The sequence below is a fragment of the Otolemur garnettii genome, unplaced genomic scaffold (genome assembly GCF_000181295.1).
Source record: "Otolemur garnettii isolate 467f Iridium unplaced genomic scaffold, OtoGar3 scaffold00170, whole genome shotgun sequence".
Taxonomy (NCBI): domain Eukaryota; kingdom Metazoa; phylum Chordata; class Mammalia; order Primates; family Galagidae; genus Otolemur; species Otolemur garnettii.
The window spans coordinates 272,091-285,001 of NW_003852565.1; the positions used below are offsets into that span (position 1 = coordinate 272,091).

General features: G+C 43.3%; 1 protein-coding gene across 1 annotated transcript in view; it reads right to left on the reverse strand.

Moving 5' to 3' along the window:
* Positions 1 to 10,603: 10,603 nt before the first annotated feature.
* NIPA1 (non imprinted in Prader-Willi/Angelman syndrome 1) overlaps positions 10,604 to 12,911 on the reverse strand; it is a 52,540-nt gene continuing 50,232 nt past the window's right edge. The window contains exon 5 of the mRNA XM_003800157.3: positions 10,604 to 12,591. Within this exon, the coding sequence (XP_003800205.1) occupies positions 12,080 to 12,591 (512 nt within the window). The 3' untranslated portion in view covers positions 10,604 to 12,079. The remainder of the gene's footprint in view (positions 12,592 to 12,911) is intronic.

Below are 12,911 nucleotides of genomic sequence, written 5' to 3' on the forward strand. Positions count from 1 at the left end.
GTTGATGGTAAGGTACATAAAGCTATTTTTGACTATTCCAAACAAGTGATGTGAAAAGATGTCATTTTCTTTTCCAATGTTTGCATTGTAACCCTCAGTTTCAAGTTGGATAAAAAATTAAATTAGAATGTATTTGTGAAAAGCTAATAAATTCTACTTTGTCACATTATCCCTAATTTAGGTGAGGGAAGGGAGCAACAACTAAAAGATGGGTTCTCTTTTCTAAATGGGAAAATCTCAGCAAAGCAACATAATAAAGTCTTATGTTGAGCATAAAGAAGATCAACAATGAAAATAAAAGTAACAAAAGCAAAAGATAAATACCGACTAGTGGTTCAGGGAATCCCAGGGCCACCCTCACTTCAGACCAGCTGGCTACAAATTTGGAGGTTCCCTCAACCAGCTTTTGGCTTGATAATTCACTAGACTGACTCACGGAACCCTGGAAAGTGTTACATTTGAGAACATAGTTTCTTAGAGTGAAAGGATTCACATTAGAACCACGGAAGGAAGAGACACTTGGAACAGAATCTGGAGCAAGTCCAGATGTGAAGTCCCGTGTCCTGGGAACACGTTCCCCTCCTAGTATCAACAAGGTGAGGCAGTACACACAGAGTCCCGCCAACCCAGGAAGCTCAGCCGAGCCTCTGGTGCTCAGGCGTTTTCGTGAACTTGATCACATAGTGTTTGTGTGGCTGACCATTAGCCTTCAGCCCCTCTGGAGGTAAGATGTCATACGGCATGTCCCCAGTCCCCCAACATACACACCTTCTTAGACTGTCTGATGACTAAAGCCCCCAGGCAGATAACAATGCCCTGATGAGGCAGGACACTCCAGGGCCCCTGAGATTCCCTGCCAGTAGCTGAAGCCAGAGACCAGACTTCTCCTCAGGTGAAGAGAATTCTTTGCCCCACACTGCCCCGCCTGTATTGGGGAAGACGTGTTCACCATGAGCTTGCTTGCCATGTGTAACTGCCACGACACTAGCCATCAATATCCTGGTGTTCCTCTCCTTCTGGATCGTGGTGGGTTTATGTTTCCTTCCTTAAGCCCTTTGAAGACAGCTGTGCCCTAATGACTTGCCTTAGTAGAGGAAATGTAAGAGGAAGTGATGAGAAGGCAGAAGCTTCAGCGTCAACGTAGGTTCACCACGTTCCATCCCCGATCTCAAAAGCCTGTGGAAAGACATTGGGATGAAGGGCCCAAGAGCCTGGGTCCCTGAGAAACTAGGAATAAGTCCCCCACGCCAACCTTTGATACACTGCCCTTATCAGTGAGCGATAACCTTTTGTTGTGTTAACCGGCTAAGATTTGGGGGTTTTATGGTAGCACAGCTTATCCTGGTACCCAGATATCACACTGTGATGGATCTTAGGCAAGTTCCTTAGCTTCCCTCTGCCTCGGGTTTCTACTTATAAAAAGGAGACAGTAGGACCTGCCTTTTGAGGCTATGGCCAGAAGAAATGCTACACATTGTAGTAGTTTGCTAGAGAAGTCATAACAAAGTCCTGTGGACCTAGTGGCTTAAAGAATGATTTTCCTAGAATTCCGGAGGCTGGAAGTTCAAGACCATGGCAGCAGGGTTTGCTTCCTATCAGGCCCTGTCCCTGCCTTGTACATGGCTGTCTTCTTCATCCCTCTTCACATAATCATTCCTTTGTGTGTGTCTGTGTGTTCATGTCCTAATCTCCACCATGTATAGGGACAATAGTCATGTTGGATTAGAGTTCACCCTAATGACCTCATTTTCACTTCAATACCTCCTTAAAGGCCCTATCTCTATGTACATCACATTCTAACATACCGAGGGTTAGCACGTCAACATATCTTCAGGTGGACACAGTTCAGCCCATATTACAAGTGGAAAATAGTTACAGTACAACAGTACATGACACAGTAAATGTTCAAGTCAGTTAGTGATTACTGTGGTTGATATCCTAATCTTTGATCATACTATAGAGCAAATATGGTCAAGAAAGTTGCTAAACACTATGCTTGATATTATTCCTAATGAATATATAACAAACAAATAGTCACGTATGCTGAGGAACAAAACATTTTAAAAATACAAGCAAGCCACTCTGAAATTGCTATATGCCATACTAGCTGAAATATGACAGTCAGGAAAAAATGAATCTAGAGACAGTGAAAAGACTGGTAGTTGCCAGGGTTGGTGGGGAAGGTTGGGAAGAATAGGCAGAGCACAAAGGATATTTAGGGCAGTGGAACTACTCTGTGTGCTACTATAGAGGAAGATACAGGACATTTGTCCAAACTCACAGAAGGCACAACATCAAGTTGTTGCCTTAATGTAAACTATGACTTCGGATAATAACGGCATATCAATGAATGTTATTCACTTGTTCTAGATGGACCTTTCCAGTGGGGGATGTTGGTAGTCTGGAGGCTGTGAGTGAGTAGGGACAGGCACCAGATGGAACTCCCTATTCTATCTGCACAATGTTGCTGAGTACCTGACTTTGCCTAGGAAATAGTTCATTAAAATTTCAAAAATACAAAACAACATGCCTACCAGTTAATAATAATTGTGAAGAGGGAGGAATAGTTTGAAGATTGTCTTGGTCACATATTTTAAGGATGTTTCAGGGTCTTTGTGCAGATATTTGTCTCTGTGTTCTGTATAAATCTGAAATTGGGAAAAATATATCAATTACAAAAGTAAAGGATGACCAGCTCATCTGGGAAGCAATAATCAAAGACATAGGTGGGTGGTCCCCATCCTGTGCTTCTGCCTGATGCTCAGGAAAAGTTGGTGAAGCCTTCGCTGCTTGTTGGTACTCCCTGCCAGGTAACATGTCTAGGAGATGCACCAGGAGGGAAGGGCTTGTCCCCTTGGAAGCAACTACTGCCCCTTGACTAATAACAAACACTTGGCTGGACCAAGAACTCCAAAAAAAAAAAAAAAAAAAAAAAGAAAAGAAAAATGGTGCCTTTGAGGAACAAAGACTTATGAAAGAGCCTCTGTATGTGTGAACAGGTGTTCAGGAGACCAGGGGAAGGGTCCCTGGAGGAAGCCCCCACCAGGGCCAGAACTAACAGGGTAGGACTTCCTTAGGAGCCACCAGAGACCACAGGGCATGGTGAGGCCTTTTGAGCCAGGACAGAAGCCTATTGGGACTCTCCCCCTTGACTAATTACAATATTTTCTAAAACATGGCCATGCTTTGGGCTTCCACTGGGGAAACAGGTGTCACAGTTGAGCTTTACTATTTAAAGCTCTGTGACCTCAGATGTTGTTTAGGCTTTTACCCATAGTTTCCATGTGTACAAACAGCACTTGTCCTTCAGGATCCTTGCACGGATTGTCTGGCATAATGTGGGTGCTTAGCTAATGAATGAATTAGACTATGTCTTCAAGAAGTGACCCTCCCATAGTCTGAATTGAAAGGATTTCTGGGTGAGGATGTGTTGAGTATAAAGGAGGCAAAGAAAGGTAGGACAAACAAGGCTTCCATGCAGGAAACAGGGCCTTCTCGACTTCCTGGTTCTGTTTACAAACACCTGTACATGTTTTTCATAGCACAAAACAAATATAGAAACATTCTCAAGGGTGAAAAATAGGCTCTTCAGGTGCCAAATAAAGAAGGAATTGAAGGAACTATGATGGTCCTCTGGTGTGGCAGGGTCGGGTTGTGTTATCCTGGGAGAGCCCCCAATGGCTATGACCATTCAGAGATGGAAGAGGAAACCTGGGGTCTATGAAGCTTCAGTAAATAGATATTCTTCTTTTATGTACAAAGAATCTTAAAAAAGCAACTGTACCCAGCTGTTGATAAGGCCTTTGGCCATCTCTAAGTAATGTGGGCAGTTGCTGATTTCTACGTTTTCCCCAGCAAACTGAAGCCCAGGACGGACCTTGACTAACACTAGAATGGGATGCAAAACTCCTCATGTCCCTCCCTTCAATTTCAAATTCTCATGTCATAATCATTCAAGGGTGAGAATCTGTATGCTTAGGGTCACTCATAGCAACATGGTTGACACTGGTCAAAAATGGGAAATACCAAAACGTCTGCTAATAAGAAACTGGTTAAATGCATCCTAGAGTACCAGTTCTTTTTTTTTTTTGAGACAGAGCCTCAAGCTGTCCCCCTGAGTAGAGTGCCGTGGCTTCACAGCTCACAGCGACCTCCAACTCCTGGGCTCAAGTGAGTCTCTTCCCCCAGCCTCCCAAGTAACTGGGACTACAGGTGCCCGCCACAATGCCCGGGTATTTTTTGGTTGCAGCCATCATTGTTCTTCGGCAGGCCTAGGCTGGATTCGAACCCTCCACTTTAGGTGTATGTGGCTAGCACCTTAGCCACTTAAGCCACAGCGCTGAGCCATGATTTTCTAATTTTCTATGGGCTTAAAATGTAAAATCATAATAGACTCAAAACATGTAAAAAGTATTCAGATATCAAAACAGACCTGGTGTTCTTTAATCCATCATTTTAATGGACTGAGATAGTCACATGATGGTACACTCCAACACATATCAAGGATTTGCCTCCAAGACAAATGCAGATTATTTTTTGAGACAGAGTGTCAGTTTGTCACCTTTGGGTAGAGTGCTGTGGTGTCACAGCTCACAGCAACCTCAGACTCTTGGGCTCAAGCGATTCTCTTGCCTCAGCCTCCTGAGTAGTTGGGACTACAGGCACCTGCCATAAGGCCCAGCTATTTTTAGAGATGACCTCTCACTCTGGCTCAGGCTACTCTCAAAGTCTCAGGTGAGCTCAAGCAATCCATCCACCTCCGCCTTCCAGAGTGCTAGGATTATAGGTGTGAGCCACCACACGTGCCTGGCCTAAAACATTTTCTACTTTGTTATAGGGAGCTGGGCTACTCATTTCCACAAAGAAAACAGGAAAAAATGAGGAATTAGGATGACCTGGTATCTGAGACTACACAAGCATTTTAAGTAAAGAAAAAACAGGCTCAGCACCTGTAGCTCAAGCTGCCAAGGCGCCAGCCACATACGCCAGAGCTGGCGCGTTCAAATCCAGCCCAGACTTGTTAAACAACAATGACAACTACAACTGAAAAATAGCCAGGTGTTGTGGCGGATGCCTGTAGTCCCAGCTACTTGGGAGGCTGAGGCAAGAGAATTACTTAAGCCCAAGAGTTTGAGGTTGCTGTGCGCTGTGATGCCAGGGCAACAGCTTGAGGCTCTGTCTCAAAAAAACAAAAACAATAAAAAAACCATGAACATCACCAAGATCTCCCAGGAAAATGAATAAACAAAGACCAAATATCCCCTCAGCAAACCCCAAAAGCTTAACATACAACATGACTCTCGTGGTTGAGGGGTTACATTACCATCCACCTCTTAAGACTGGGCTCAAAAGAGAAAATCTTCTAAAAATAATTTAAAAAAAAAGAAAAAGAAAAGAAAAAATCAACTGTTCAGCTAGAAATAAGTTATTTTATTTTAAAACACATACATATTAATAAATATTACTGGAAAACTTAATAAATAGCCTTTTTTTATTTACATAAGGCAATTACAACATGCCAGGACTACTTCTACAAAGCAAAATATAAGCAAGTCTTAGCCATTGACAAATGTATGTATGCTAATTGGAAGCTCCCAATCCATTTACATGAACAGAGTTTTATGCAACCAATCACTGTTGGACATTTTTAATCTAGCCTTCTTCCTCTCTTTCATGATTATAATCCATTTGAGAAGAAAAGAATATTACCCTTTAGAAAAGCAAAAACGCTCAGGAATGCTACTGAAAAACAAAACCCCTTAAGTTTTTGTAAAGTGTAAAAACACTAACAGGGTGAGGGACCAATTATTACATTCTGACAAATACAGGAAATAGTCTGAACTTTTCAACATGACCCTTTGGCACTAGTCATCAGGGGAGCTCCTGATATTTGCTTGGTGTCAGATAGATATTCATAGTTCACCCACAGGGCTGAACTGTGTGGACACAGGGAGTCCAGCATCAAACATTACAAATCCAGTGTCACAGAATCACTGTGGTTCACAGGTCACAAAATCTGCAGAACACACACCTACGCAGAATGCCAGCAGAGCTCATCATACCGTTAAGAGTGGAATCTTTCACTGCAGTGTTATGAAGTCCCTGTTTAATTTCCACTATTTTTTTTTGTTGTTGTTGTTGAGACAGAGTCTCACTATGTTGCTTTTGGTAGAGGGCTGTTATTATAGCTCACAGCAACCTCAGAACTCTTGGGCTCAAGTGATTCTCTTCTGTCAGCCTCCCAAGTAGCTGGGACTACATGTGCCCACCACAATGCCCAGCTATTTTTTATTGCAGTTGTCATTGTTGTTTAGCTAGCCTGGGCCAAGTTCGAACCCGCCACCCTCGATGTATGTGGCTGGCGCCATAACCACTGTGCTATAGGCGCTGAGCCTAATTTCCACTATTTTACAATAGGATATATAAAGCCTTTCCTTAAAAAGAAAAAAAGGAAAATTAAAGCTTCATGGAATCATGCAAACTTCACTCCTAGCACTCCCCTGCTTTCTCAGTGTTCAAAGCTGAGTGTTCAGTCCTGTGCAGACTCTGTGGCCAGTGTGAGCCACTGTGTCACTCCCAGAGCATCCTGAACATGGCACTGTCACCCAAGGCCACGAGAACACTGCTGAAAGTACCAACACAATTGACTTGGAGAACCAGTCCACCCCTTTAGAGGTAGAAAAACTGAGGCACAAAAAGGTTAAGTAACTCACCTATATTTACACAGTTCAGGGATAAAAATAGAAAAAAGAATAAATCAATCCTCCTCCCTGGCTCTTGCACTGGGCCCTAGACTCTGCTTTTTAATTGCTTTGGGTACATTTGGAATAGACGTTTATTTACATGATCCTTGTTTCAGTGACTATCAACTTTTTACTAGACAACATTTTTCTGGTGCAACAAAGTTACACTTTCTTAAAATGTAATTCTTTTGTTGCATATGAGAAATGTGTAGGGAAAAAAATGAGTAGCAGTAGTGGGCCAAATTCTCATTTCTGTTCCTATAATTCTTGGTCTTTTCAAGTATACAATGGAGGTGTAAGAATCTGGCCAGATGTGAAAAATCACCTGGAAGCTACAGGACAGACCCTTAAAATTAATCACCAGTACAGCTGTGGGGTGGAGGTGAGGAATACAAAAGAATTGAGGTATTTTATATGATAAACTGTCTTGTGGTGTGACTGGTGCACAAATTGGTCTTTTCTTTCCCACTCAAGTTAACAGAATCTAGCTACGAACATGAGTAAAATATGAACACGGACATGTCCTTAGGAGGAAAGTCAATGCTAAGAAGTTAGTGATACATTTTTGGTCCCTGAGAAGGCAGAACACGAAGATTCCATCCAATCCTGCTTGATGGGGGAACAGCCTCCTTGGTGTCAGATGTACTGAGAAAGTTCACTCCTTCAAACATGGAAGCTAATCCATATGGTTGAGAACAGACCTCACATTGGAATATTCTCCTAATTTCCTGCTTGGTCACAAGAAGCCTAAGTCAGGATCAAGTAGGCGGCAGAGAGGAGCAGTAGGCGTGGCTCTGTGAACCATCACAGCATTCTCTAGATTCTATTCTTCTAAATTAGCTGAGCAGCTTGCAAAAGGGGTATCATCTCCCAGCAAGAATTACGCGGCAGGTGAGCGACCTGTGCTCAACATCTGCTTCCAGGACTGAACATCTGTCTGTACCTGGGAGATGCAGCATCTCCAGGGCTTGACAGAAGTCTAGGAACTGGCCCGGAGAAGTCGAGCACGGTATTAACAAAGAGCCCAGCTGTTTAGGAAGAAGGAAGATGACAGGTGACATCTGAACAAATGAGAGGTGAAAGCCACAGAACAAAGACCTACATATTACTACTGGGATGAAACTTTTGGAAATAACAACTTGGCTTGAAAAGTAGGAATTGAAAGAATTGTTCTTACTGCTGAACAAAGTGCAGCAAAGTACATTAACTTCACTAACATTCTAATATGGAAAGATGGGGATGAGAGTCTGAGTAATCAGCCTAGCAAGGCTACTAGGAAACCAGATTCCTCCTGAAGTTCCCAGCAAGGGTACTGCCTTGCTCCACAAGCGTCAGGGAGCAGCCTGCCCTCCCAGTCCAGAGGGAGCAGAGAAAGTGGACCTGCAGACCAGAAAAAAAAAATGTTCCAGGTGTTGGGTGGGGTTCAGAATCCTTAACTGACCTTACACTTCATCAACAGAAGCATCTTTTCAAATGCAAAGATTCAGATGAGAGAATAAGGCATTGTCTGAGTAGAAGTGGGAAGAGAGGGTCTATTTAAGCATCTATCAAGAGCATATCTGCCAATTGCCACCAAAAACTTTTGATTTTAGAGGAAACTGGAAAACAAGCATACAGGAGGATTGCGGTTTTTTCTCAAAGAATAGTATAATAATGAAAAGGTTCCACGTACATTTACTTTTGGAAAGACCCACGAGAGACCTATCCCCATTCCAAGTGCAAAGCATTTTTTATTCCTTTGCATTTCCAAATGAATTATAAAAACATGAATCTGTAAAATAAATGTTATTCAGTCAGAAGTGAAAAGCTCTACGTTAAGGTGAAAATTAGACCATTTGATGCTGGCCATTTCATTTGCTTTGAGGCCAGTATCACACATTTGAAAAACGATGGATGACAGAAACTTTGCTCCACTGGAAGAAAAGATGAAGTATCTGGGGAATGAGTATAAACCTAGGAGAGTCTAACTGTCTCAGGGCCAGTTCTCAATACTTTGAGGTTTTATTTTACACTAAGAAAAACATAGGAAATACCATCCACCACCTCTGAGTATCAATGGCATAAACTGTGAATTAAAAATACAATAACATTCACCTACCAATGGATGCGTTTAAACTAAGCTTCACATGGAAGCTGTAGCAAATAATTTCCGCATGACAAACATACGTTCTTATTATACTTGTTTACCCACAGATATTCTTTGAGTACCTTGAATTTCTTGGGTAGGAAGGTATTTTTATGCTTAAAAGTATATTGATATGGGCGGTGCCTGTGGCTCAAAGGAGTAGGGCGCCAGCCCCATACACTGGAGGTGGCGTGTTCAAACCTGGCCCTGGCCAAAAAAAAAAAAACCTGTGCCAGAAAAAGAAAAAAAAATGTATATTGATACTTCTGCATTATTTTTTATTATTTATTTTTTGAGACAGAGTCTCACTCTGGCACCCTGGGTAGAGTGCTGCAGCGTTACAGCTCACAGCAACCTTAAGCTCTTGGACTCAAGCAACTGTCTTGCCTGTTTTTTTTCTTTCTATTTTTAGTAGAGACAGGGTCTCAGTGTTGCTCCGCTGGCCGCAAACACCTCACTTCAAGCAATCCACCCTCCTCAGCAACTCAGAGTGGTGGGATTACAGGCCTGAACCACCACACCCAGCCTACACTGTATTTTCAGAAAGTTCCGTTTAATAAATTAAGGCCTGCTTTCCTAAAAAATACTGATAATAAAAAAACAAACCTTTAACAGCTGATAAACAGTAACAGGATTTTAGAGCATTTATTAATTATCAGTTAATATAAGATTTTTAAAATGTTTTAATAGTTTTGTTGCTGCTCTTAGTTCACAAATCACTGACAACCCTTGTACTTTTAACTTACAAAGGCATTTTTTTGCTCTATGTAAAGCTAGTGTCACTTTATTTAGTCTCTTTGTTTAACACTTTAGGGAATTATTCTCTGAGACTTTAGTAATGTTCCTTTCTTTGCCTAGAAAAAGTTTTTTTCTTATTAACTTTCATTGTGTATTATTATTATTATTATTTTTGAGACAGAGTCTCACATTGTCGCCCTTAGTAGAGTGCTGTGGCATCATAGCTCACAGCACCTCAAACTCTTGGGCTTAAGCGATTCTCAGGCCTCAGCCTTCCCAAGTAGCTGGGACTACAGGCGCCTGCCACAATGCCCAGCTATTTTTGGAGATGGGGTCTTGCTCTGGCTCAGACGGGTCTGGAACTCTTGAGCTCAGGCAATCCACCCGCCTCAACCTCCCAGAGTTCTAGGATTACAGGGATGAGCCACTGCACCTGGCCCTTTAATTGGATTTTACTAATTTCATGTTCTACTTCACCCTTGTCCCCTATCCCCTTGGTGGTGACCCCAACTTAGATGTACATGATACTGCTGTGAAATGTTGGCCTCACTTCATCCTGTGTCCCAATTAATACACACAGCTTACTGCCGACAGAAGAAGTATTTCTTCAATTCAAATACTGGCATAATTGGTAGATACCTTGCATTTGGGGCATACAACGAGAGGTTAGGTGAGAAACTCTAGAATACTCTGTCATTAAATAAAAAAGAATATGGCTAGATTAACAGTTTTCATTTTTGTTAGAAACTGTTTTAAAAAGTAAGTAGTACAATTTTTTTTTTTTGAGACCGTCTTACTTTGTTGCCCTCAGTAGAGTGCTGTGGCGTCACACCTCACAGCAACTTCTAGTTCTTGGGCTTAAGCGATTCTCTTGCCTCAGCCTCCCAAGTAGCTGGGACTGTAGGTGCCTGCCACAACACCTGGTTATGTTTTGTTGCAGGTGCCACTTCTGTTTTAGCTGGCCAGGGCTGGGTTCAAACCTGCCTCCCTCAGTATATGGGGCTGGTGCCCTACCCACTGAGCCACAGGTGCTGCCCTAAGTATGACAATTTGTAGAAACTGGCCTAAGCCTGCATGTGTCCTTAAACTTGGCCCTGTGTGACAGGACCTCAGTGTACACACTATGAGACAGTTACTTCCTCTTTTAACAATCCTATTATAAGTTAAATGATTTATTCTGAATGGCAATACTTGCTGAAGAGAACGTGGACATATTTGACACACAGATTGAACACAAACAGAATGCCTCGTGCTACTTAAATCAACTGTCTTTAAATGGACAACATTTAAGCTACATGCAGAGTGGATCAGTTTGCTCTGATGGGCCTTTTGTCTTAACTGTTTTCCTAGTGAATAAATGTTGTGTGACACATAATGACATTTGGGTCAAGGACAGACCACATATATGGTAGTGATCCCATAAGATTATATCAGTGTTTTTGCTGTTCCTTTTCTTGTTTAGATATGCTGAGATACAAAAAATACTTAGCAATGTGTTACAATTGCCTACAGTATTCAGTACCGCAGCCTACTGTGTGGTTTTGTAGCCCACAAACACAGGCTATACTATGTAGCCTAGGTGTGTAGTAGGCTACAACATCCAGGTTGGTGTTAAGTGTACTCTGATGTTCATAAAATGACAGAATCACCTAATGACACACCTCTCAGAACACACGTGTCATTAAGTGATGCATAAATGTACTATTATTTCCAATAGCTTTACACATTTATAACTTGAATATTGAAATACTAAAGTGTCATCAAGGAGGTTGCATTATTATAATCTAAGAGAACATATACACAATAATAGTCAAAGTAAGTGAACAATTCAAATGATAAAGGCACTGAAATTGACTTGAGCTATTGAAAAGTCATCCTGCCCACAGTACACTACATCAACTCTTCTCTCTCCATCTGCCGTTAAAATGTCTTGGAGTAAGTGGGTGGGAAACTCAACTTGTTAGTGGATTAAAAACAATTCAGTGTATATACTTCTTATTTAGACAACTTACTTAAATGTTAAACATGCTCAATGCAAACTAACACAACTACAGACACATCCATTGCTGTACAGAGCCAGACATCAAGACGTTTCTTCACTTCCAAAGGCTTCTTCTAAGTAAGGATATCTGCTCTCCTGCAAAGACTAACCAGAAAGAGCCCACCTTTTTCTGCTTCAATAATGTTAAAATATTTTAAAGGAAAAGAGTATTCATGAAAGCTTCCAGATTAATGGAAATGAAAATGAGATTCGTCTTGTCAGAGAGAGATGGTGCCAGGCAACGCTGGGCGACTATGGACTTCGGAGGCCTGAGCCCCGCTACCCCATCCACCGGCCCACCCATTATACAGGCAACTCTAACATTAGCGATTGAAGGCTTCTTCCACTTCGCGTCCAGCCAGGAGCAGAAACCACCTCCAGTAAGGCCAGGAAACCACCTGTTCCTCGAGCTACCCAACCCCTCACTGCATCCTAGTCTGTTTTCATGTTTGATTTGTTCATCTCCCCGAGGTTGAAATTGAATTCTTTGAACACCTGTATCAGGACGATCCCCACGGACACGGTCGTGAACCCGCAGGCCATGCCCAAGAAGTCCACCAGCCCCACGTTGCTCCACTCCCGGAAGAGGATGGCAGAGGCCAGCAGGACCAGCGTGGTGAACACGACGTAGTAGATGGCCCCGAACACGGAGGAGTCGAAGCACTCGAGTGCCTTGTTGATGTACCGGAACTGCACGATGATGCTGCAGCCCAGCACGGCCAGGAGCACCAGGCACAGGCACAGCGCCCTCCGGCTGGACGGGTTGTCATGCAGGATGTCTTGGGCCGCCAGCCCGATGCCCTTCGTGGAAGGCACGGTGAAACTCCCCAGCAAGGAGCAGATGCTGATGTAGACCATGATGTTGGTGGGCCCGTGGGCTGGCGCGATCCAGAAGATGAGCAGCAGCAACATGAGCAGCACGACACACAGGTAGCCAACAAACACTGGAGAAGAGAGCGCAGGCTGGGCGGAGCTCTGCACCCGGCCTGCCTCCCTCCCACTGGGCACAGCACTGCACCCCCACCTGCCTCCTTCACACTGGGTAGAACACTGCACACCCACCTACCTCCCTCATGCTGGGGCAGAGCCTAGGGAAAGAGCAGTGCACCCACCTGCTTCCCTCCCACTGAGGCAGAGCCCAGGGGCAGAGCAGTGCACCCCCACCTGCCTCCCTCCCACTGAGGCAGAGCACTGCATCCCACCTGCCTCCCTCCCACTGAGGCAGAGCCCAGGGGCAGAGCACTGCATCCCACCTGCCTCCCTC